This window comes from Salmo salar, chromosome ssa01 (genome assembly GCF_905237065.1).
Source record: "Salmo salar chromosome ssa01, Ssal_v3.1, whole genome shotgun sequence".
Taxonomy (NCBI): domain Eukaryota; kingdom Metazoa; phylum Chordata; class Actinopteri; order Salmoniformes; family Salmonidae; genus Salmo; species Salmo salar.
This window is the reverse complement of record NC_059442.1, coordinates 38234684-38260747: the sequence shown is the minus strand read 5'-3', so window position 1 is coordinate 38260747 and position 26064 is coordinate 38234684. Positions and strand designations below refer to the sequence as shown.

At 42.6% G+C, this 26064-nt stretch overlaps 1 protein-coding gene across 6 annotated transcripts in view; it reads right to left on the bottom strand.

Moving 5' to 3' along the window:
- Positions 1 to 58: 58 nt before the first annotated feature.
- npas3 (neuronal PAS domain protein 3) overlaps positions 59 to 26064 on the bottom strand; it is a 341058-nt gene continuing 315052 nt past the window's right edge. For 5 of the 6 annotated variants that reach the window (XM_045717645.1, XM_014194380.2, XM_045717650.1 and 2 more), the window contains 6 exons: positions 24951 to 25069; positions 13631 to 13824; positions 12551 to 12657; positions 6893 to 7040; positions 5920 to 6035; positions 59 to 4890 (listed from right to left, as the gene is read on the bottom strand). In XM_045717645.1, coding sequence (XP_045573601.1) covers positions 3437 to 4890; positions 5920 to 6035; positions 6893 to 7040; positions 12551 to 12657; positions 13631 to 13824; positions 24951 to 25069 — 2138 coding nt within the window. In that variant the 3' untranslated portion in view covers positions 59 to 3436. The remainder of the gene's footprint in view (positions 4891 to 5919; positions 6036 to 6892; positions 7041 to 12550; positions 12658 to 13630; positions 13825 to 24950; positions 25070 to 26064) is intronic. The other variant, XM_045717646.1, reaches the window with a different exon arrangement.

Below are 26064 nucleotides of genomic sequence, written 5' to 3'. Positions count from 1 at the left end.
AGCTCACTGAGGTGTGGGGTAGTCATTGAGATGGTTGAATAAAATAAATGATGCCAGATGTGAACAAATCCAAGAGAAGTTTATTATGAATATGGCACATGTAAGATGGTAAAAAAAACTTGTTACAGAAAGAACAACCATGTATGACATGTTTCTTTGAATGGATGGAAACCTACAAAAGTATAAAATAACCCTGTCGTAAAATGAAGTATGTACATTTCTGAAATTGCAGCATTATTCATGGTAAATGAAAATAAAAATATGTTTTTCAAAATGTTTTAAAATAAGCCAGGCACTCAAAGTTAGCTTCAGTTAGTTATGTGTTTTTTCTTCAAAGAAAAAAACAAAACAAATAAAATAATAAATGTACCATCGTTTTCTCTTTTTAATATTTTAATTTGTTTGTATTTAGAATTTATAACACTGTTAACACTGATACTAAGAGAATCCCCTTCTCCTGTAGTATTCATCTACTTGGCACCAAGTTCCTCATAAAAGAATCTGTATAATTGTACAAGAAATAGTTAAAAACACGGACACAGTCTTCACAGGTAATGAAGTGATTTTTCATATTTTAATTTTAAACACTATTTATCTGACAGTAGCTGAGATTAGTTTAAGTTTAAATCACCAGCAATTCATTTTGACACAACACAGTCACAGAGACATTAAAACAGCTCATCCTGCTGTTCTGTTGTAACATATGGGTGTATTTCCTGGTCCGTCCACAGTGTCTGTTTTAAGTGAGCTGCCCTCGACCCGACAGTCTCCCACTCTCACCCCGCTTCGCTACGTCGTAGAAAACACTAACATCTAGGATAGAATCAATCTCAAGTGGTGACACTACGCTCTCCTGCAACCATTCCACCGTTCCAACCAACCGACCCCCAATTTTTGTTCTTTTTTTAAAAACACATTTATTTCATGACCTGGATTTGAGTAACAACACATCTTCACAGAAACCACAGACACTGTTTCCTGATGTAGGGGAGTAGCCTGATTCATTTCAAAAGACAAAGGCTCCCCCTCCCTTTGCTGGACAGACTAAAAAACACTGAACGTTGAGACAAAGCTGCTGGACCGAACAAAATTAATTAAACCAAACAATCAACTTAATTAACATGCATTTCCAAAACACCTAGCTATAAAAATAGATTTATAGTGCGAAATATTTTTTCTTTTCATTTCTTTAGAAATCTTTAAAATTGTTTATTGTCCTGAAATGCTACCGTGATCTTTTTGTCCTGTAAGTTGCAGGGTCCTTGAAGTCAACAGGTTTGGTGGAAACCAATGAAATACACCCAATGCATACAAGAAGCACAAAGGACTCTGGGAATGTTTCACAACTGAGGCTTTTATGGTTCCAGTCTAGAAGATACATCTAAATGCTACTTTAGCTTTTTGTTGTCATTTTTCGTAGTGTAGGTAAATGCAAGCTGGAAACTGTTATCCCAGAATTCCTCAGTGGCAAAAAATGGCTCCTTAAACCTTTGAGCTAGTTAAGAGACTTTTATCTCTGAGAGAAAGAGAGGTCTGTAGACTACACAACAGCAAAGCAACAGCAGAAACAGAAAGAAATACAGACAAAAGGAAGCAGCAAAAAGGTGACGCTACATTGGAAGGCCACCACACGAAATCCACTAACCTCCACGGGTCCACTAAGACTGCAGAGGAGACGGAGAGGGTTACAAACGTTCCCTGTCCAACCCCAGACTACAGATAAAGCACAGAGAAGACAAAGGACAAAACGGCTACATCAGCTCAGTATATACTGCATATAGTAACACACACTGAAATCGCTATGGAGACTGACAGCCAGTGACACTTACACATTGTACACGTTTACGGTTATCACGCTTGGTAATAGATGACTTGATGGACGGCTGTCAAAACATGAAGTGACAGTTTTTCCATTTTATTACTATTTTTTTTAAACAACAATCACAGTGTTCTTAACACCAAACTGTGAAATAACTTTTTTTTGGCAACAGAGAAAAAATGTGGGAATGTGATAAAAAAAAAAACTCATATTCCGTTTGATTGAAATGCATGTCCTTATTACAATCTCCTTGATATGTGATTTCAGAGAGTCCGACAATGGCTGATGGAAGAACAGATTTGGGAGACCGTTGTTGATAGTAGTGAGGTTTAGGATGGAAGAGAAAGAGGAAGGGTAGAGTAGAAAAAACAATTGACAGAAGCCGGTCAAAGTTAAACATTCATTTTTCAAGTTAATGATGCAAATTAGCCTCAGTTACACTGAGAAAAAGTGATCTAGTTTTGAAAAAATACAACCAAAATCAACCTGCTCCATATAGGTATATTCTATCCTTCAGGCCCAATCCGACCGAGCCTTTCAAACAACTTGACTGAGGGGAGTAGTAATGAACATGAAAATATGTTGATTAGAGGTTTGACTTTACCGAAGGAAGGAAATCTCCCCAGCTGTCACTCAATCACTCATCTCTGTGAGAGAGCTGTGGAACAGAATAACCTACATCAGCCTGCTGAAGGAGGGTAGTAACTGGATGGAACAGTAGCACCATGGAACTGCAGAGAAGGCGTGCATCCCAAATGGCACCCTATTCTCTATATAGTGCACTACTTTTGACCAGAGCCACATAGGCCCTGGTAAAAAGTGGCGCACTATAAAGGGAATAGGGTGTCACTTGAGACATAACCGAGGAAATGGAACCGGGAGAATACACATATCTCGTACTGACCTGTCTCTTGTTCCAAAGTCCTGGGATTTGTAGTAACATTCTATTCACAGGTCAATACCCGGATGAAATTGCTTTTTTAATGCTTGATTTGCAAGTTAAATCTGAGCTATAAAAAAAAGAATCAAAATTAATTCTAAAATAGACAACTATTCCCTCATTATGAAATAACTTTCAAATCTCTTTCTTTTAAGGTTATGTCTATGACCATGTCAAACAGGGAACATCCTTTTGTCTTCGTCAACCTTGATCACATCAAGATGTGGAGCAAAACCATCCAAGGGTTTCTTTCCATAGAAACATCTTTTCCGCCATCAACCTTTAAATACACTAGGCATCTTCATAAAGATGCAACATAATCAACTCAAATAAAAAGTAGTTTACCCAAGACTCCAGTAGGAGACCAACGGTAATATGCATTCTCTGTAGGCAAAAAGGAATTCTTTACAATAAAGAATAGTCCGTTTAGTTTGATCAGAGAAAATGTCCATTGTACTGTAAGAGGAGTAAGAAGAGAACGAGAGATTGATAGAGTGGGAGTCAGTAGAGAGAGAGCGAAAAGATAGAAAGACATGGGGCCATTCATTTCTATTATATAAGCTCGTTAGCTCAAATTCAAAGTGCTAGAATATATTTATTTTCCACTTGAAACACAGTCTTATGCCTCAACGAGTCTTTGACAGTTGAACACAGTAATATGGTCTTGGTGTTTTGCTTTAATCTTCTTTGCGCTCCAGAGTTTGTGTGGTGTGTATCCCGTTACTGTAGACAGGGAATGGAAGAGTAGAGAACAGTCCCTCTGCCGTGGTGAATACATTGGTTGCTGGCATCTGGGTGAGGCTGGCGCCGGACACGGCACCGCCAAAGGGGCCAGCCATGTTGAGCCGGTGGACGTGATGATACAGCATCTCCATGGGCGTCTTGGGGTCGATGCCGAACCCGGGGCTACCGTTGACATCCACAAAGTTCATAGCGTGGGCAACGTTGTTGGGCAACAGGTTGGCGCCTGCCTGCATGGCCAAGGTGACGTCGGCGGGGGCATAGCGGATGGTGCCAGTGGTGTACACCCGGGAGGCGGCAGTGCTGGTCGTGGCAAGGGTGCCGGTGACCCGGTGGACCAGAGGAAGCACCACGTTCCCAGCCTGCAACCTCTGCAGGGCCTCCAGGTCGCTGGTGTACAGCAGGGAGGAGGAGGAGTTGGAGGTGGTGGGGGTGCCCTGACCCTGCTGCTTGTCGCGCGGCGAGGCTGAGAGGGGTGGGGACAGGGGGTCGGAGGAGGAGCCAGAGCTGGAGGGAGGGGCCAGGCTGGCCACGCTGGAGGCCGAGGAGGGGGCGCTGCTGTTACCGTTGAAGGAGGGGGGTACGCCCTTCCTGGTTCCTCCACCCCCGCCTCCTCCCTCTGTTCCTGGGGGAGTGAGCACTGAGTCTGGGATGGAGACCTGCAGACTGCCAGGCTGTGGGGAGGGAAAGGTGTCGTGGGTTGGGACGTGCTTCGTCATGCTGTAGGGGGACTCATTCCTGGAGATCTCCCTGTTAGGAGGGTAGTTCCAGATGCTGCTGTCGTTGTCGAAGTTGATGGGCTCGGACATTTCCGTTTTGATCTTGAGCACGGATGCACTGGCAGGGGAGGGGGGCAGCAGGAGGGTGGGGTGGTTCATGGTGCCAGGGCTGGTGGTGGCAGAGGAGAGGCGCAGGCGTCTAGAACGACTACCGTCCCACTTCTGCTTTTTCCTCCTCTTCTTACGCTTCTGCTGCTTGCTGGCGGCGGGGGCGGCGAGCATCTCAGTGGCCCTGTCACAGTCTTTAACGCTGTCGTCATCATCATCATCTTCCTCATCATCGTCATCATCTTCCTCTTCTTCAGAGGAGGACGGCGAGTTGTGCAGCTCCACTCTTCCATCTCTATCTCCATAGTGCTCCACCTTGATGTGCAGGCCCCCCAGTCGGCCTAGTCTGCTCTCCTTGGTCTCCAGCTCGCAGTCGCTGGGCTCCAGGTCATCCTCGCTCTCCTGGCTCTCTGGGTTGGAGGAGCTGTCTCCCTCCTCCTGACGCCTCATCTCCTGCTCTGAGGACGACTGGCCCTGCTGCTGCTTTTTACTGTCTGTCTCCGGGTCCTCGCTGTTCTCAGTCTGGTTCCCCTTCCCGTCCGACTTCGAGTTCTCGTTGTCTTCTGGGAGAAAGATGCCGTTTAGTGTGCAAACCTGAACAGTATTCAAATCTCCATGTATTCTGTATAATTATATGTCTAAATAGCCACTGTTTTGGAAATGAAATAATCTTTCATGCAGTATATTTAGCTTTTTAAAAATGATTTTGGTATAGATGATATTCAGATATATGTATATTTCCCATTATCACACAATTTGAAGACTGCACTTCTTTGCTTCCCAAAATACCATGGTGTTCTACTGCTGTTATACTGCTGTCTGTCTGTCTGTCATTTCATTTCATTTCATTTTAGTCATTTAGCAGACGCTCTTATCCAGAGCGACTTACAGTAGTGAATGCATACATTTCATACATTTTTTTTCTGTGCTGGCCCCCCGTGGGAATCGAACCCACAACCCTGGTGTTGCAAACACCATGCTCTACCAACTGAGCTACAGGGAAGGCTGTCTGTCTGTCTGTCTGTCTGTCTGTCTGTAGCTATGGCGTTGGCTTGGCACCCGATCACCCCTTGGATACTGGAGCAGTGGAGCTCTCCAACCGTACTGTCAGAGTGAGGAGAACTCGCTACCCAGCAGCAGCTGGCATGGGTCACAACTCTCACCATGCACGCTGGCATAGGGGGCACTGAGGGAGGCCTGGTGCCAATGGCCAATATGCTGGCACTTCCCACATACTGTCACCCAAAATCATTCTCCCCTCTCCTGCCCCCTCCTCCCCCTTGTCTGTACTCCGTATTTGAACAAAGCTGTGTATGGTCCTGCAGCTTGTATATATCTAAACTGTAGTGCTGGCTGCTACCTAAATAAACATCTATCTTAGGCCAGGTTATAGTGTCAAGCACTGTCAAGCAACTGTTGATGTACAGTATATATGCTATTTAGCAGACGCTTTTATACAAAGTGACTTACAGTCATGCCTGCATTCATTTTACTTATATGTAGGCGCCATGCTCTACCGACTGAGCCACACAAGAACAAAAAATGACTTTATTAATACAATTATATTGATTGATTGATCGATGGTACCGTACCAGAGTTCTCCTTGGACTCGGACTCGGAGTCGGAAGTCTCTGAAGACTCAGAGGCTTTCTCTGGAAGGTTGGGCAGCTGGGCGATGTCCATTGGAGTGTCCTTGTACTCTGGATTACTGCAGGAGATGGACAATACAGGAAGGAAGTCATTGTCTTTGCCAATAGAGAAGAATTTAAAACAGATTCCTGCCAGGGATTGCACAGCACACAGCGTTTGCCATTCTCCTAGCGTTCTGATTGATCCAGCTGTCCCTAAAGCATAGCCCCTCGCTCTCTGGCTCTCACAGCTGCTCTATGGGCCTGCAGAGGTGAGGAAGAATTAGGAAGGCAATTGAAAAGATAAATCTATTACAGTTGACAAAATAGTTTTTTTTCCCTGTGCTGGTAGCTAAATTCAATTAGAAAAATTACAAAAACAACATCTCAATCACTTTAGAGTGCTGACATAATTCTACAATGATCAATTCAGTGATGCCAATGGCAGAAATCATTTACAATGACAGTGCCTTACAGAAAACTAATACTGGCAGAAGTATGCCATTATCCTCATATGACAAATTGGCAGCTATAGAATAGATGTACTACAAATACGCTTAAACAATTGGGGGGAAAAATGCTAAATGTGATTAGTAGGAATTCACAAGAATGCATGGTTAAAATACTGAAATGATTAAAATAACTTTATAATTATGACCCATGTGCCCCATCTCATTGGTTGAAAAACTAGAAAAAAAATAATATTTAATGAAAACTGAATCAATTCTTGTGTTTGCTTCCTGGTGTAGCTGTGTGTGCTTCCCAAGTCGCACCCTATTCCCTATACAGTATAGTGCATTACATTTGACCAGAACCCTATGGGCCCTGGTCAAAAGTAGTGCACTACATAGGGAAAATGGTGCCATTTGGGAAGCAGACTGTTTCTGTGCGCTGGCTGGCATGTGTTGGGTAGTTCACAGATGGAGCCCTGCCTTACCTGAGTACGTAGTTGACCCAGATTATGTTCTTTTCATTGGCGTTCTTGGCATTGATGGCGATGGTGGCACTGGACTGGATCCAGATGTACCCACCGTTCTTCTGGATCCAGCGGTAGTACTTGGTCACACACTGTCCCTTGTTTATCACTGGGGGTGGAGAGAGGGGAGAGGAATAGAGGAGAGAGGCGAGATACGAGAGGGGCGAGAGGAGAGGACGGGAGAGAGAAGAGAGGGGAGAGGAGAGAGATGGAGAGGGGAGAGGAGAGATAAGAGAGAGACCATCAGGTGGTGTCCAACAGCTGTGAGAGGGGCTGTGCTGCTCTCTGTTCTACCTACCATCATTAATCAAGTTCTCTGACTGGCTAAAACAGGAATGGGGATGTGTACTTGGCTGCACAGGGCACACTATTAAATACCTCAGAGGACAGTGTGTGTGCTGATCTGGAAACAAACGATAAGGGAAAAAATGTGTGCATATGTAATATGGAATGAATGAGAGTCAATCGGGACCACTTATGAATAAATTAGTGCATCATGGTGAAATATATTTCCGTTGTAACAAATGTAAAGATATCACTACATATGTGTGTGATTTCAAACAATGTACAGCGTATAACTAGTTCGTTAGTTAGTGATTGCACTTGTATCTATGGGTCTTGATTTAGGGTCAGGGTTAGGCATAAGGTTAGTGGTGTAATTATCGGGTAGATGCTTAAAATTATATTGTAGGTGATAGAAAGAGTTTTGTAAAGAAATATTGTGCGTTTGTTTCCGACCCAGCACTCTGATTATGCATGGAGGCTGGCTGCAGTGAGCCTCGCCCACCACCAAGGGGCACTGTGACTCTGCAGCTACCAGCTACCAAACGACACTACGCTACACTGCTGGCTATGTCCTTGTCTGCCTGAGCATAAGTGAAGACGCTCTGGTGGTTGCAATAAATTTGGCTAAATTAACCGCTGATTGGTTATCTCAACCAATATGTATTTGCATTAATCATGGCTCTCTAAAACTGAAACAGTCAGAATGTGAGCGAGGTAGTAAATTCATATTCTTGGTTTAATTACGGCTACAAATAGCCTCTACCATAAAAATAGTTCCATGGGGGGGGGTGATTTATATAAAAAGAAGGCCGGTAATTAAAAACTATTAGGAACTAATAGCATTGTTTAAGAAACCATCCCAAGGGTTCAAAAAATTTACTTTAGATCACTGACTGCTTTCTTTTCCTATACATATATAGAATCAGAGGACAAGATAGAGGGAATTGAAAGAAAAAACTTGTTTTGCTTTCCAACCAACTAAGGGTAGTACAGAGGAGATCTACTGTAGTGTATAACCTTGCTCTCACCTTCATTGTTTATTTTACGAGTTAACAATGATTTGATGTATAATGTGCTACATTTTAAAAGGGAGATGGATAAACAATATTTATATTAGTTTCAGTTGAATAATCATTCATGATTATCTGAATACCAAAATATTGATTCAAACTGCAACTACAATATTTGGGAAAGGTGGTTGAAATATTTTTTTAATAATTAAGTATTTGTTAACTTTATACCTTATCTACTGTGATCATATTGATTAATAATATTGGTAAAGGCACATTTCATATTTTCTATTCATTTATTGCCATATTTATTTAAGATAACAAAAAACATTTTCTAACCATAACCCTAATCAGGTAAATAACTTGACAAATCAAGTATACAAGACAAACTGTAAAGCCTACAGTCATATTCTGATCTTAGTGAGTATTGACCAGGACTTGCACCTCTACAGCCAGTGTACTGGACCTCTGAATCTCTCTGCCTTTGAACCCGAGACACACCAGATCTCTCTCATCTGCATTAGCATCAATATACTCCACCCCTGGCTTCCCTGGCACCACGTCTTTGCAGGTGAGGCTTATTTTTTAACCCCTTTCAGTTACAGTGCCATTAAATCAATCAGGGGTCTGCTTGCGACTATTGATTTAGTGTTAATGAAGGCCAGTGTTTTCCGGTGCCGGAGTCGTCCGCTAGCTTTTGGAGGCATTAAAAGGAATACGGGCCCTTTAATCTGTCTCTCTCTCCTGCAGCCCCAGGCATGCCTGTAGGATGGCTTCTGTGAGCCTCTTCTCTCCCTCTCCTCTCTTCTCTTCCTGTCCTTCAGTTTGTTTTAATCACTTGGATTCTTTCCATAATGGTGGCTACCTTTCAGATACCCTTTACCCAAAGTGGCCCGGCTTGCAACGAGGGGTGTCACCGTCATATAAAAGTAAGTAATTTACACCCGTGAAATTGCTTTATGGAAAAGTCCTTGCAGTCCATCAGGGTATTATCGTAAAGGCAACCCTTTTATGAATGAGAGAGGAGACGGGGGGAATGTTCTCTTCTCCGCCGGGTTTTAGATTTTTGTCTAGCTTCACAAGAAAATTCTGCCTGTAGTGGTAAGTGGTGTACGTCATGTTTTTCGAGGAACATTGCATTGTGTAAGCCGAAAGCTACTGTTTACCAACGCTTTGAAATCACAGCAACTTTTGCCTGTGTCTATTCAACATTTCAGCTGTATTTTTCACTATCTGTAGAGTCTGCTTTTAAGTATGCTAACAAGTGAGCTGAGTTGGTTTCATTAGAGTCGGTCTGAACTAGTCTTAGGAGACAGTTTCTGGTAGTATGCCTGGAGGCGGATGGCTTAAGTCCTCTGAGATTTAAGTTCTTTCAGCTACAGTATCCTCTCCAATCTCGCTCTCTCTACCTCATGAAAATCATCTCTTTTCCCCAAGTCTGATATAACAGAGACACTCAAAGCCATTTGTTCCTGCTGTATATGCGTCAGTTCATGTATCAGATAATCTGACTAATGCAGGTCTTGCCTTCACATCTATCTTTTTAGAATGAATAAAAATATAACCTTTTCAGTCATGCCACATGCTCAGAGAAGTGAAGTATGAACTATAGCAATGTACATACACACAGTATAGACTTACTATATATGGAATGGAGTCGATCTGATTGTTTCATAGTCCTAGGATACGCTATGAATAAAAAGTCAAGCGAATAAATGGCCATATTATAAAGCTTGGACAAAAGCCAATTCATTTAAACACCTTCTCAAGTCTGGCTCACTTATGACCTCGTGTCTAGAGAGTTGGCCAAGTGGAATAATATCTTACATTTCCTCCAGACCCAGTGACCTTGTCACCCTGTCTGATCTGCTCACAGTGTGCATTTGTCATCAGCTGATTGTTGCTATTCAGACCAACTTCCAAAGAATGGAATACCTATGACCACCCTCTTCATAATGCATTATCAGCACATTTATGATGCCTTATGAGCTATGCCCAATGCACTAGGATGCACGACTTAGGTGCTAATAGCTGCTCATGAACATCTGCAACTACATTTTTGTTCAGTTAGTTATCCTCATACAGGCCAAGTTATCATTAGATATGGGGTGATAATGTCACTGACGATGATAATGATGGGAATATGTCACTGATGATGATAATGATGGAAATATGTCATGATGAAAGCATCAACAGAAAATAGGAATTTAGCAAAGTCGTTATTTTGTCAGGGGAAATTGAGAGACCTTCGTTTTCCGAATCCCAATTGCTCAAATAATTCCCATGGCTTTCTTCTCTAACAGTAGATATTGTATAATATACCTTGATGAAATCAATATCGAATCCACTAACAGCCATACTAAGGGGGCAAACATGGGAAATTAGTGCACGCTTAAGAGCGATGCTGCAATTCATCTGACTTGTTAATTCAACGTGTCAATATTTTAATTGTATCCGTCACTAACTCAAAAATAAACATTTCAATAAATATACTGAACGAAAATATAAACGCAACATGCAACAGTTTCAAAGATTTTAATGAGTTACAGTTCATATAAGGAAATCAGACAATTCAAATACATTTATTGGGCCCTAATCTCTGGATTTCACATGACCTATCAGGGGTGCAGTCATGGGTGGGCCTTGGCAAGCATAGGCCCACCCACTTGGCATCCAGGCCCACCCACTTGGCATCCAGGCCCACCCACTGGGGAGCCAGGCCCAGCAAATCAGAATGAGTTTTTCCCCACTAAAGGGCTTTATTACAGACAGAAATCCCCCCTTATTTCAGCTCATGAAACATGGGACCAACACTTTATATGTTGTGTTTGTTCAGTGCAAATAAATGAAATAAATATTTAGCAGCATTGCACACTCAACCAATTCCAAGCCAATGCACTGACTGTAAGTTGATTAAAGCCTGGGTGGAGTTTATCAGATGTAATAGATAGGAGACAGCCAGGGGTAGCTGGAGATATGCAATGGTGGAGCCACTGTTTGCTGCTACTGCCTAGCCTGCTGCCTCAATCTGCCTGCCTAAGCCTGTCTTATCAATGCAATCCATGGGCAACACTCCCTCTCGAACTCTCCCTCTGCTGGGTTTCAAATCAGCCGCTAATGGACCCAATCTGGTGCCTTTTTAAGGCGAAGGGACAGTTCCATGCAGCAGTAATTGTGCTCTAATTCAGTTGAACTCCCAATATCTAATCAGACGGCTACAAATTCCCTGGCCGAGGAGGCAACCCCAAGGACACTCGTCCTACCTGCCCGGCAAACACCTAATAAAGCAAGGGAATTTACACCCTTTACACCCTACAATCCAGCATACAGCACGAAGGGAAAACCCAGGACGCAGCTGAGCTCACGGGACTCCAAAAATGGCAGCCTGCCTAGTACTGAATCCACGTCGCAAAGCCCAATGAAATGGTGCACTGCTCACGCAACGCCTCCTCAGTTTTTACCAGCCACAGTATAGGTTTCATTGGCGAAACAAACATAGCAAATCACGGCACGTTTTGGGAAAAAAAGGTCAAGTAAGCAGAGCGTACCTCGTGCCATGGGCTATAAAAACTGCTCAGTTGGGGTAAAGATGCAAAGACATCTTACAAAGATGACCGCTACTCTTAAAGTAAACTTAGTTCAAAGTTGAACATAAACAAACAAAGAAGACATGTAGCCATTTCATTTGAATGGAATGTTGGGAGTGAACTTGATATCACTTTCACTGGGGTCTTGGTTTCCCTTCTCCCTCCCTGGGGTTTGGGGATCAGTGGACTACCTACTGACCTACAGTATGGGGAGGATTTATTTCAATGGCACATAGTTCTAGAATCCTGATGTTGCCACCCCCAGAGACTTCCCCTGTCCAAAGTAAGTCACTGAGGCAGATCACAATGGATCATCTAGCTGTTGTCTCTCTACAGGCCTATTACACTGATTCCGGCTTTTGCTCAGCGGACTAACCCAGTCTTGTGGCAGGTAGGAGACCTGAGTTAAAACCCCAGATGGTCACAGAGGCAGATCATCTAGATGTTGTCTCTCTTCAGGCCTATTACACAGATTCTGTACACTGACAAGATCAGAACAACTTTGTTCTGAACAACAACAGCTCTACAGTGAAGCAGACGTGGACCAATGCTTTTGGTGTTGGGTGGAGAGATGACGCTGGAGATTATTGTGACGGTAGTCCTGATCTGCCCTGAGTGGACCACTGCCCATAACAAAAAGCATCCTAAATCAGGAACTTTACTATGCAATAAAGTGTTCATAATAAGTTGTGTTCAATACTGAAATGTTGTGGTAACGTTTAAAGTATAATACTCACAGTCTAAATGGCTGTGCCGGATGCCCTCCACGTCCTCCGCATGAATGAACTGGTAACACCTCTTCCCTACGATGTCCAATGGCGTCAGGTCCATGTAGTCACTAATTCTAGAACAGGGATTTGAACAGGATTCAGCATGTAAGGCAAGAGAAGACGCACCAACGGAAACGGAGAGAAAGATTCGAATGGGGTGTCATTACAGTGTAACCAGATAGGCAATTTTTCTTGTCACCCTGATATGTCAAACTAATGACTCTGAGGCAGATAAGCCCACGTATAACTCAGAACATTCAGGGACAAAAGGCTATTATGGAACCTAGGATGTCTTCCCATTCCACATGATAAAATGCCTATCACTTAGTATTGAATATCATCTATCCATTCTTTTTTTTGTTCACCCAAAAGCAATCTGTCTACTATCTGTCTTAAATATTGTGCGGTTATTTTCTGATATTTCTAGTCTCCCACAAACCCTATGAAACAGATGAAAGAAGTCCTGATCAGTTTCCCATTTTATTTTCCCGAAAGGCTGAGGCTATCTCACTGTAAAACTGACTGTCCAGATGTGATTTCCCCATAAATAACTGACTGTCTGGTCGACAGCAGTAAAATACATCTCAGTGATCTCAATCCCATAGAGATGAGGACGGGCAGCAAAGAAATACAATGCACAAGATGAGGTGTACAATACATCGGCCTATTACTACGCAATTACAAACAAATCATACCAATAATACGCAACAACACTGTAGGGATTAGAGTGTAACTACCTACACAGGTATAAGAGAAACATAATGTCAAGTTTTACCCATAATCCATTGTGGATATACTGGTAGTAAGAACCCATTTGATGTAGTTGTAACAACATTGACAACATTGACATGGGTGATCAAAGTGTTAACAATAGAGGTGAGTCGTTCTGTGATACGTATTTTATCATCATGTGTATTTTACTATAATGTGTATTTCATTATCCAAACTATTAATCCCTCATTGAAATGCATTCTTCTCTTGGTGAATACCCATGTATTTCAGTTATGTATTTGACAGCCATGTGGGTAAGGTAAAGTCAAGTCTTACCTATTCTCGCAGTAGACAATGTTGAGGTCCATGTTGACCCTGGTGACAAACATTTGGCAGTCTATGCGCACCTCGTTGATGGTGGGAGGGGGGAGGGCGTGGGCTACCACCACCATGCCCATGATCTGAATGGGTACAGACCGACTGTGGGTCAATGCCATCCGGATTCTCAGCCTGCCTGTAACATGGATCACCTATATGAGGAGGGAGAGAAGGGGGAGGGAGAGAGAGAGAGAGAGAGAGAGAGAGAAAGAGACTGAGTGTTTCAGTCCAAAAGCAGTGATGGAGAATTCTAAACAAAAATATAGACAGAGAATGGAGGTAGGACACAAATGTTTTCTCCTGAAATGATATTCTACACAAGAGAAGAGAGAGAGAGTTGAAGGTCCTAATTATTGCTAGCTTTAAAGTTTCAGCTAAGCTTTAAAGTCTTTGTAGCTCCATTTTGCCCTAGAGGAGGAATTGAATAGATATGCACACTACACTTTCAGATCCATCCATTTTAATCACTGCCAGTACACCCAGGGGGAATTGTTTTGTAGTCTTTAAACTACTGACACTGGCCTCTCAGTGGCACACCTCTGAGATTGGTGAGACGCGATTATCATCATTCACACAGACAGTTCCTGCTCCCTAAACTCATTCAAAGCCTCAGACCATAGGGGACCTCGGTGCCTCTCCTGCTTCACCAGGGACAGGCAACCCTCAACAATGGGAACGAGACATTGAATGCCAATTGGATAGAGAGACAGAGAGACACACAAACACACACAAAAAGAACAGCCCTATTTTAGACATGGTGTTGTTTTTGGAGCTTGGGAAGCTAACAGAACATTGACATGTTACAATGGCCCCGTCAGAGTGCTGGCCCAGGAGGAAAATGGTTTTGATGGTGTATGATATCTCCTTTTCAAAGGGAAACGATCAGTGATTGTGACATGCTAGAAACCACCATCAGTTTCCACAGTTAAATGATACTGACTCCTTTTCCCTGGAGTTTCTCCAGACAAAGAAGAACGGTGAATTGTCGTTTCAAACCCATTTTGAATGCAACTAAACTCTGTATAGGACATCCAATGGCATAGTTGAACATTTTTAAACAGTGTGAGAATCAAAAGAGTAGAAAGTGGGTACGAGCCAAGACCTGCTAAAACACATAAAACAGAATGCTGGGAGAGGCATTTTGGGGCTGAAGATTACAGCCTGTCTAGGGCTTGAAGTCACGCTGCTCTCAAATAGAGTTCTGTTTTTTTTTTTAAGTTGAAGAGTGCAGTGAGACCTTGTTCAAGATCACCAGGGGAATGACTGTGCAGAACAGTTAAAGGTACTCTCAATCGGCTACCCATGTATATTATATTCTGTTCAATATGCCCCCCATGATTTGCAGTTACAGTCATTTCTGTAACATGTTAATCAGCTACTGTGCAGAAAATACAGTACATTCGGAAAGTATTCAGACCCCTTGACTTTCTCCACATTCTGTTACAGCCTTATTTTAAAATTGATTAAATTATTTGTTTTTCTCATCAATCTACACACAATACCCCATAGTGACAAAGCAAAAACAGGTTTTTAGAAATTATTGCAAATTGATCAAATAAAAAAAACTGGAAAAAGCATTTACAGCCTCGAGTCTTCTTGGGTATGATGCTACAAGCTTCATGAGGCTGCCACCACCATGCTTCACCATAGGGATGGTGCGAGGTTTCCTCCAGATGTTACGCTTGGCATTCAGGCCAAAAAGTTCAATCTTGGTTTCATCAGACCAGAAAATCTGGTTTCCCATGATCTGAGAGTCTTTAGGTGCCTTTTGGCAAATCTCCAAGCGGGTTGTCATGCTCCTTTTACTGAGGAGTTGCTTCCGTCTGGCCACTCTACAGTAAAGGCCTGATTGGTGGAGTGCTGCAGAGATGGTTGTCTTTTTGGAAGGTTCTCCCATCTCCACAGAGGAACTCTGGAGCTGTCAGAGTGACCATTGGATTCTTTGTTACCCCCTTGACCCAGGCATTTCTCCCCCGATTGCTCAGTTTGGCCAGGCGGCCAACTCTAGGAAGAGTCTGGGTGGTTCCAAACTTCTTCCATTTAAGAATGATGGAGGCCACTGTGTTCTTGGGTACCTTCAATGCTCCAGAAATGTGTTGGTACCCTTTCCTAGATCTGTGCCTCGACACAATCCTGTCTCGGAGCGCTATGGACAATCCCTTCGACCTCATGGCTTGGTTTTTTCTCTGACATGCACTGTAAACTGTGGGACCTTATATAGACAGGTGTGTACATTTCCAAAGCATGGCCAATCAATTGAATTTACCACAGGTGGACTCCAATCAAGCTGTAGAAACATCTCAAGGATGATCAATGGAAACAGGATGCACCTGAACTCAATTTTGAGTTTAATAGCAAAGGGTCTGAATATGTATATTAATAAGGTATTTCTGTTTTTTATTTTTAATACATTTGCAAAAATGTAAAAAAAAAAAAACTGTTTTCGCTTTGTCATTATGGGGTATTGTGTGTAGATTGATGAGAAAAACAAATTATTTAATACATTTTAGAATAAGGCTGTAACGTAACAAAACGTGGAAAAAGTCAAGGGATCTGAATACTTTCCAAATGCACTGTACACTACATGACCAAGGCACTGATGTTGGGCGATTAGGCCTGGCTCGCAGTCAGAGTTCCAATTCATCCCAAAGTTGTTCGATGGGGTTGAGGTCAGGGCTTTCTGCAGGGCAGTCAAGTTCTTCCACAACAATCTCGACAAACCATTTCTGTATGGACCTCGCTTTGTGCTCAGGGGCATTTGGGGGCACAGAGTGGTGCAGCAGTCTAAGGTACTATGGAACTCCCAATCACAGGAGTTCCATAGGGCAGCGCACAATTGGCCCAGCATCATCCGGGTTAGGGGAGGGTTTGGCCGGGGTCAGCCGTCATTGTAAATAAGAATTTGTTCTTAACTGACTTGCCTAGTTAAATAAAGATAAAAAAATACAAATAAAATACAATTGTCATGCTGAAACAGGAAAGGGCCTTCCCCAAAATGTTGCCACAAAGTTGGAAGCACAGAATCGTCTAGAATGTCATTGTTTGCTGTAGCGTTAAGATTTCCCTTCACTGGAACTAAGGGGCCAAGCCAGCACCATGAAAAACAACCCCAGGCCTCCCAAGTGGTGCAGTGGTCTAAGGCACTGCATCGCAGTGCTAGCTGTGTCACTAGAGATTCTGGGTTCGAGTCCAGGCTCTGTCGCAGCTGGCCGTGACCGGGAGACCCATGGTGCGGCGCACAATTGTTCCAGCATTATCTGGGTTAGGGGAGGGTTTGGCTAGCAGGGATATCCTTGTCTAACTCCTGTGGCGGGCTGGGTGCAGTGCACGCAGACACGGTCTCCAGGTGTACGGTGTTTCCTCTGACACATTGGTGCGGCTGGCTTCTGGGTTAAGTTGGCATTGTGTCAAGAAGCAGTGTGGCTTGGTTGGGTTGTGTTTCGGAGGACGCACGGCCTCGACCTTCGCCTCTCTTGAGTCTGTATGGGAGTTGCAGCGATGAGACAAAACTGTAACTACCAATTGGATACCACAAAATTGGGGAGAAAAAGGGGTAAACAAATATATATATATATATATATATATAAAACATAAAAACAACCCCAGACCATTATTCCTCCTCCACCAAACTTTACAGTTGGCATTGGGGCAGGTAGCGTTCGCCTGGCATCCGCCAAACCCTGATTTTTCTGTCGGACTGCCAAATGGGGAAATGTGATTCATTACTCCAGAGAAAGCATTGCCACTGTTCCAGAGTCCAATGGTGGCTACCTTTATAGCACTCCTGTCAACGCTTGGCATTGCGCATGGAGATCTTAGGCTTGTGTGTGTGCTGCTCGGCCATGGAAACCCATTTCATGAAGCTCCCAACAGTTCTTGTGCTGAAGTTGCTTCCAGAGGCAGTTTGGAACTCGGTAGTGAGTGTTGCAACCGAGGACACACGATTCAGCATACTTTTGTCCACATACTTTTGTATATATAGTGTATGCATTAGATATATTTGATGTGTTAGATACTGTATATTCTATATGAGTTAAATATGTGATCGATATATACAGTGCTTTCAGAAAGTATTCACACCACTTTACTTTTCCACATCTTTGTTGTGTTACAGCCTGAATATAAAATGGATTAAATTCAGATTTTGTGTCACGGATCTACACACAATACCCCATATTGGCAAAGTGAAATTTTGTTTGTAGAAAAAAATTATATTAATAATAAATGTCAAACTGAAATGTCTTGAGTTAAGTATTCAACCCCATTGAATACTTAACTCAAGCCTAACTAAGTTCAGGAGTAAACAAATCGAATAAGAAGTTGCATGGACTCATTCCATGTTCAATAATAGTGGTTAACATGATTTTTTGAATGACTTACACATCTCTGTACCCCACACATGAATTTCAAGCACAGATTCAACCACAAAGACCAGGGAGGTTTTTCAATGCCTCACAAAGAAGGTTGGTAGATGTGTAAAAATTACAAAAGCAGATGCTGAAAATCCCTTTGAAATGGTGTTAATTAGTTATTAATTAGGCTTTGGATGGTGTATCAATACACCCAGCCACTACAAAGATACAGACTCTTTCCTAACAGTTGCCAGAGAGGAAGGAAACCACTCAGGGATTTCACCATGAGACCAATGGTGATTTAAAAAAAGTTACAGAGTTTAATAGTAGTGATATCAAAAACTGAGGATGGATCAAGAACATTGTGATTACTCCACAATACAGGACAGAGAGAAAAGGAGGCCTGTACAGAATACAAATATTCCACAATATGCATCCTGTTTGCGACAAAAACTTCAAAAAATGTGGCAAAGAAATGAACTTTTAGTCCTGAATACAAAGCGTTATGTTTGGGGCAAATCCAAAACAACACATCACTGAGTACCACTCTTCATATTTTTGGAATATACGGAATACAACTATAACCACAGGCAAAATCCCAGAGGAAAACCTGGTTCAGTCTGCTTTCCACCAGATATTGGGAGATTTATTCACCTTTCAGCAGGACAATAACCTAAAGAACAATACCAAATATACACTGGAGTTGCTTACCAAAACGACATTGAATGTCCCTGAGTTTTGACTTAAATTGGCTTGAAGATCTATGGCAAGACTTGAAAAATGGCTGTCTAGCAATGATCAAAAATCAACTTGGCAATTTAAAAAAGCATAATGGGAAATATTGTACAATCCAAGTGTGCAAAGCTCTTAGAGACTTACCCCAAAATAACCAAAGCTGTAATCGCTGCCAAAGGTGCTTTTACAAGGTATTGACTCAGGGCTGGGAATACGTACGTAAATTAAATTTCTGTATTTAATTTTAAATACATTTTCTAAAATTTCTAAAAACATGTTTTCACTTTGTCATTATGGGGTGTTGTGTGTAGATTGGTGAGAAAAAAAAAGATTTAATACATTTTGAATTCTGGCTGTAACACAACAAAATCTGGAATAAGTTGTTCTTGGAAGTTTACATACACCTTAGCCAAATACATTTCAACTCAGATTTTCACAATTCCTGACATATAATCCTAGTAAAAATTCCCTGTCTTAGGTCAGTTAGGATCGCCACTTTATTTTAAGAATGTGAAATGTCAGAATAATAGTAAGGAGAATGATTTATTTCCGCTTTCATTTCTTTCATCACATTCCCAGTGGGTCAGAAGTTTACATACACTCAATTAGTATTTGGTAGCTGTCACGCCCTGGCCATAGAGAGGGTTTTATTCTCTATTTTGGTTAGGCCAGGGTGTGACTAGGGTGGGCATTCTATGTCCTTTTTTCTATGTTTTGTATTTCTTTGTTTTGGCCGGGTATGGTTCTCAATCAGGGACAGCTGTATATCGTTGTCTCTGATTGGGAGCCATACGTAGGCAGCCTGTTTTCCTTTGGGTTTTGTGGGTGGTTAATTTCTGTTTAGAGTTGATGTTCCTGACAGAACTGTTTGGCTGTCGTTCGTTTTCTTGTTTTGTTTAAAGTGTTCTATTGAAATTAAATGATGAGCACTCTCCATGCTGCGCCTTGGTCTACTCCTTTCGACGGCCGTTACAGTAGCATTGCCTTTAAATTGTTTAACTTGGGTCAAACGATTCGGGTAGCCTTCCACAAGCTTCCCACAATAAGTTGGGTGAATTTTGGCCCATTCCTCCTGACAGAGCTTGTGTAACTGAGTCAGGTTTGTAGGCCTCCTTGCTCACACACGCTTTTTCAGTTCTGCCCACACATTTTCTATAGGATTGAGGTCAGAGCTTTGTGATGGCCACTCCAATACCTTGACTTTGTTGTCCTTAAGCCATTTTTCCACAACTTTAGAAGTATGCTTGGGGTCAATGTCCATTTGGAAGACCCATTTGCAACCAAGCTTTAACTTCCTGACTGATGTCTTGAGATGTTGTATCAATATATCCACATAATTTTCCATCTTTATGATGCCATCTATTTTGTGAAGTGCACCAGCCCTCCTGCAGCAAAGCACCCCCACAACATGATGCTGCCACCCTCGTGCTTCACGGTTGGGATGGTGTTCTTTGGTTTGCAAGCCTCCCCTTTTTCCTCCAAACATAACAATGGTCATTATGGCCAAACAGTTCTATTTTTTTTTCATCAGACCAGAGGACATTTCTCCAAAAAGTACGATCTTTGTTCCCATGTGCAGTGTCCCCAAGCCGTAGTCTGGCTTTTTTATGGCGGTTTTGGAGCAGTGGCTTCTTCCTTGCTGAGCGGCCTTTCAGGTTATGTCGATATAGGACTCGTTTTACTGTGGATATAGATACTTTTGTACCTCTTTCCTCCAGCATCTTCACAAGGTCCTTTGCTGTTCTGGGACTGATTTTCACTTTTCGCACCAAAGTAAGTTCATCTCTAGGAGACAGAACGTGTCTCCTTCCTGAGCGGTATGACAGTTGTGTGGTCCCATGGTGTTTATACTTGCGTACTATTGTTTGCACAGATGAATGTGGTACCTTCAGGCGTTTGGAAATTGCTCCCAAGGATGAATTTTCCAAGCTGTTTAAAGGCACAGTCAACTTAGTGTATGTAAACTTATGACCCACTGGAATTCTGATACAGTGAATTATAAGTGAAATAATTTGTCTGTAAACAATTGTTGGAAAAATTACTTGTGGCATGCACAAAGTAGATGTCCTAACCGACTTGCCAAAACTATAGTTTGTTAACAAAACATTTGTGGAGTGGTTGAAAAACAAATTTTAATGACTCCAACCTAAGTGTATGTAAACGTCCGACTTCAACTGTACGTATCCTGTCAATCAATGTCTGGTTGATCCATTCAGAATCCCTCTGCATATGAGAGTTCCTTACAGTCCGTTGGGCAGCAAAGTGTTGAACAGATCTAGGGCGGCAGGTAGCCTAGTGGTTCGAATCCCTCAGCTGACTAGGTGAAAAATGTGACATCTTTCAAATAGTTTAAGCGTTTGCTTTAGCCTGCCTGAAACCTGGGTAGGCAGGGTTTTGCTCTTTTCCAACTTCTCAATTAGTTCCAGTGTGCCAGGCAAGCTCAATCAAGCCCAGCTTTAGTATTTGAAATGATTTGAAATAGTACTTGAACCCAGGTCTGGAACAGTCTGCCGATCAGGCTCACACATCAGCCAGACAGTATGCTGTCTATCTTGATCAGACCTCAGAGTGACGGCCAGGCAGGTGCTGACACACATTTGACAACGCTGTTGCTTGGCAGGTTTCAATAGGACATCACAGCAGCACAATGAAACCAGGGCAGAGGAAGACATCTAATGACTGTACTGGCTGGGTGGAACAAGCCCATGATGCTTTGCTCCAGAGGACACCATCCCATGCAAAAATAAAATACACACCGCTCTGCTTCACTCAATTGAATACAAAGGAGCTCTGTTAAATAAATAAACATTCAAATGTATTAAAAACATACAAAATGGAAATTATATTTTCAGAAGCCCAAAGCTTGGGGCATTAAAAGTTAGTTTGAAAAAGACAACTTTTCAAGTAATTGCCACAAAGCAAACGGCGGCTAGCCAGATTGCTGCAGGAGTGCTCTTGGCAAGAACATCATAAGCTCTGGCGAAACATTAAATATGCTCAAGCAGCTAAATGCAAACTGACACGGCAAGGGTTCACAACAGCGGCAGTGAGAGGCAGATGAATAGCATATCTCAATTTAATACAAGCCAACATAACAAAGGGATCAATTTTTATAATTCATGGTTCAGCACACAATGCACTCTCTCCCCCGCCAGTGAATATAGAAGAGGTATACATAAGAAATAAGATTCATCTGTTCCCAGGGATTCTCTGGAGTGCTTTTGAAATGTGATACAGCACAAATAATGATGGAGAACCTTTACATGAGCGCATTAAATGAGATGGGCTGAGATCTGTTTAAAAAAGATGGGTTTAAAGCTAGAGCAGAATTCACTTTGATTTGACCTCCAGAGTGAAGTGGGGATATAAGCGGCCATGATGCGTGCCGCCGACGCTGCCGTGCATCACCTCGCTTCGCCGACCGGGCTCTCAGGTGGAGGAGCAGATCACCTAATGCCTGGTGGATGCTGTATGCAAAATTCATACCTACCAACCACCCGCCTGTAACAACACAAGTGTTGACTTAATTTAAAGTAAACGCAATAAGAGGTGTCCTTGTCTGGCCTGTAATGTATGCATGTGTGTGTATGTGAATATTTATGCCTGGGCACCATGGCGTCCATACTTCATGGTTATTTGCATATGTCTGGGTGGACATGGCAAACAACATGGGAGATGTAGAACTATGGAAAGAGACTTTTGGATTCCCTCTCTCTCTCTCTCTCTCTCTCTCTCTCTCTCTCTCTCTCTCTCTCTCTCTCTCTCTCTTTATTTGTGTACACAGGGACTCATTATGAATGGGCTGTAGGAACAGAAAAAGGGCACCCAACACTTTCCCACCTCCACCACTTCCTGTCCTTTTCTCCTTTTCTCTCTCTCTCTCTCTCTCTCTCTCTCTCTCTCTCTCTCAGGAAGAGCGTTAGTTCACTACCATAGCCAGCCATTATCGTCCAAGACTAACGAAACCCAATTTTTGGTGTCAAGTCAGACGGTCAAGTTCTTTCTACCTTCTCATTCTTAGTCCGGCAAACTTCCTACTGCAAATACAATATACAATAAAGGCATTGGAGAGATATATCCAATCCCGCTCCACTGCTGTTGGGTTTACCCTTGAGAACACAAAGTGCACTAGGGTGGGATAATGCCAGAATGAGGCCAGACACAGACAAAGAGACAGAGATGATATGGAGATCCTTGGAGAGACATAGGGGCATCAGGATGAGGCTGGGCTCGTCCCTGTGTGTCCTTACAGCCCATAGCATCAGCCTTAATCCTATATCTCTGTTCCAAACCCCAGAAGCCACACGTCTTATCAACTTAATGTTGAGCCTGCTTGACTTTTTCTCTATAAAATAATGTTAACACCGACAGCGACAATTTTTCTGACATGCTATGAGTATGATGATGGGCCGTAGAATTACATATAGAACACCATACACTGAGTATACAAAACATTAAGAACCTGGGCCAGCATCCCAGTGGAACACTTTTGACACCTTGTATGGGGGTGGGGGTTGTTGTTCCTAATGTTTTGTATACTCAGTGTATACAGTGCTTTCGGAAAGTATTCAGATCCCTTGACTTTTTGCACATTTGTACACTTTACAGCCTTATTCTAAAATTGATTCAATAAAAAAATCTATCTACACACATTACCCCATAACGACGAAGTGAAAACATTTTTTTTTTTTTACATGTTAACAAATATATTAAAAAATGAAAAACAGAAGTACCTTATTTACATAAGTATTCAGACCCTTTGCTAGGAGACTCGAAATTGAGCTCAGGTGCATCATGTTTCCATTGATCATACTTGATGTTTCTACAACTTGATTGGAGTCCACTTGTAGTAAATTCAATTGATTGGACCTGATTTGGAAAGGCACACACCTGTCTATTTAAGGTCCCACAGTTGACAGTGCATGTCTGAGTAAAAACCAAGCCATGAAATCGAATGAATTGTACGTAGAGCTCCGAGACAGGATTGTGTTGAGGCACAGATCTGGAGAAGGGTACCAACACATTTCTGCAGCATGGAAGGTCCCCAAGAACACAGTGTCCTCTATCATTCTTAAATGGAAGACGTTTGGAACCCCCAAGACTCTTCCTAGAGCTGTCCTCCCGGCCAAATTGAACAATTGGGGGAGAAGGGCCTTGGTCAGGGAGGTTACCAAGAACCCGATGGTCACTCTGACAGAGCTCCAGAGTTCATTTGTGGAGATGGGAGAACCTTCCAGAAGGACAACCATCTCTGCAGCACTCCACCAATCAGGCCTTTATGGTAGAGTGGCCAGACAGAAGCCACTCCTCAGTAAAAGACAGATGACAGCTCACTTGGATATTTGCCAAAAGGCACCCAAAGGACACTCAGACCATGACAAACTAGATTCTCTGGTCTGATGAAACCAAGATTGAACTCTTTGGCCTAAATGCCAAGCGTCACGTCTGGAGGAAACCTGGCATCATCCCTACGGTGAAGCATGGTGGTGGCAGCATGGGGGGGGGGGGTGTTCCTAATGTTTGGTATACTCAGTGTAAAATGTTAAAATCCTTGATGAAAATCTGCTCCAGAGCGCTCAGGACCTCAGACTGGGGCCAAGGTTCACCTTCCAACAGGACAATGACCCTAAGCACACAGCCAAGACAACACAGGAGTGTCTTCGATACAAGTCTCTGTATGTCCTTGCGTGGCCCAGCTAGAGCCCGGACTTGAACCCGATCAAACATCTCCGGAGATACCTGAAAATAGCTGTGCTGCAACGCTCCACATCCAACCTCACAAAGCTTGAGAGGATCTGCAGAGAAGATTCAGAGAAACTCCACAAATACAGGTGTGCCAAGCTTGTAGCATCATACCCAAGAAGACTAAAGGCGGTAATCACTGCCAAAGGTGCTTCAACAAAGTACTGAGTAAAGGGTCTGAATACTTATGTAAATTTGATATTTTTATTAAATTTGCAAAAATGTCTAAAAACCTGTTTATGCTTTTTCATTATGAGGTATTGTGTGCAGCTTGACGAGGGGAAAAAACGATTTTAATCCATTTTAGAATAAGGTTGTAACGTAACAAAATGTGGAAAAAGTCAAGGGGTCTGAATACTTTCCGAATGCACTGTATGTAGCAGCATTCTGCTGAGGGAATGTGGATTATAGGATCTCTGTGGCTTGGCCACGGTGCCTCTGGGTCTTACCTTATAGCCTGAAGACTTGATGTGGACACCTCTCTTGGTCAGTGTGGACTTCATACGGATGAAGAAGGAGCGCTCTAGAGTGTTGTCTGGGGAAAGCAGGCTGGGGCTGGTGGACTCAACTGTGGAGGCAAACACACACACACACACACACAGTTACTTTACATTACCTGGCCAATACATCTGTGTGTTTTGTTGTAGTGTTTTGTAGTAAGCCTAAGAGAGGTGGCGCGATATTAAGTAAGATGGGCAGGCGTAGTAACTTCTCATTGAGTTTCTATCATCTCCCAGGTAATCTTCTAATTGAAAAAAAAACTCTATAAAAACAACACAATACAAGTTGCCAATATAAGTTGGACAATGTTTTAATCATGTTCTGTAATAGCGTACAACCTCTGCTTCGTCTAACACTCTAATTGTTAAAAAGTCAAGTGCATGTTTCTCTTCATTGAGCTCAAGTGTAGTATGTATTCTCCATGAAGTACAATATTGCAATTTCATGTAATGGAATACTTATTAGAGTTGATTCACATTTTTTTTTATACGCACAAACAAACAAGCGTGACATTGTCAATGAATTAGAGCTCATCTAACTCTAAACAAAGAGATTCATCCTTGATTCAACAAAGTTCAAGATCTCAAGTCAATTCTAAACATCCGTTTGTCATCTTCATCTCAACGCATTTAAAAACGACCACAACTGAGGTCAGTCTGAGTCTCGGCAACAGAACACAACAAGGATACCTATTAGTCAAAGGTGAAACGGTCCATTTGTCACTGTGTTCCTGCACTCCTGATCAAGGCTTAATAATCAAATGCATATTCATAACATTCAATCCATCTGGGGAGATAATATAGGTGCAGACAGGCCCGCCCCTCCTTGTCTCGCTGTCTGTGTGTGTGTGTGTGTGTGTGTGTGTGTGTGTGTGTGTGTGTGTGTGTGTGTGTGTGTGTGTGTGTGTGTGTGTGTGTGTGTGTGTGTGTGTGTGTGTGTGTGTGTGAGTGGACGTGTTAAACTATATTTGTGGGGACCAGAAGTCCCAACAAGATTAGGAAACTAAGAATAATTGGGGAGATTTTGTTAGTACCCACAAGGAAAAAGGCTATTTCTAGGGTG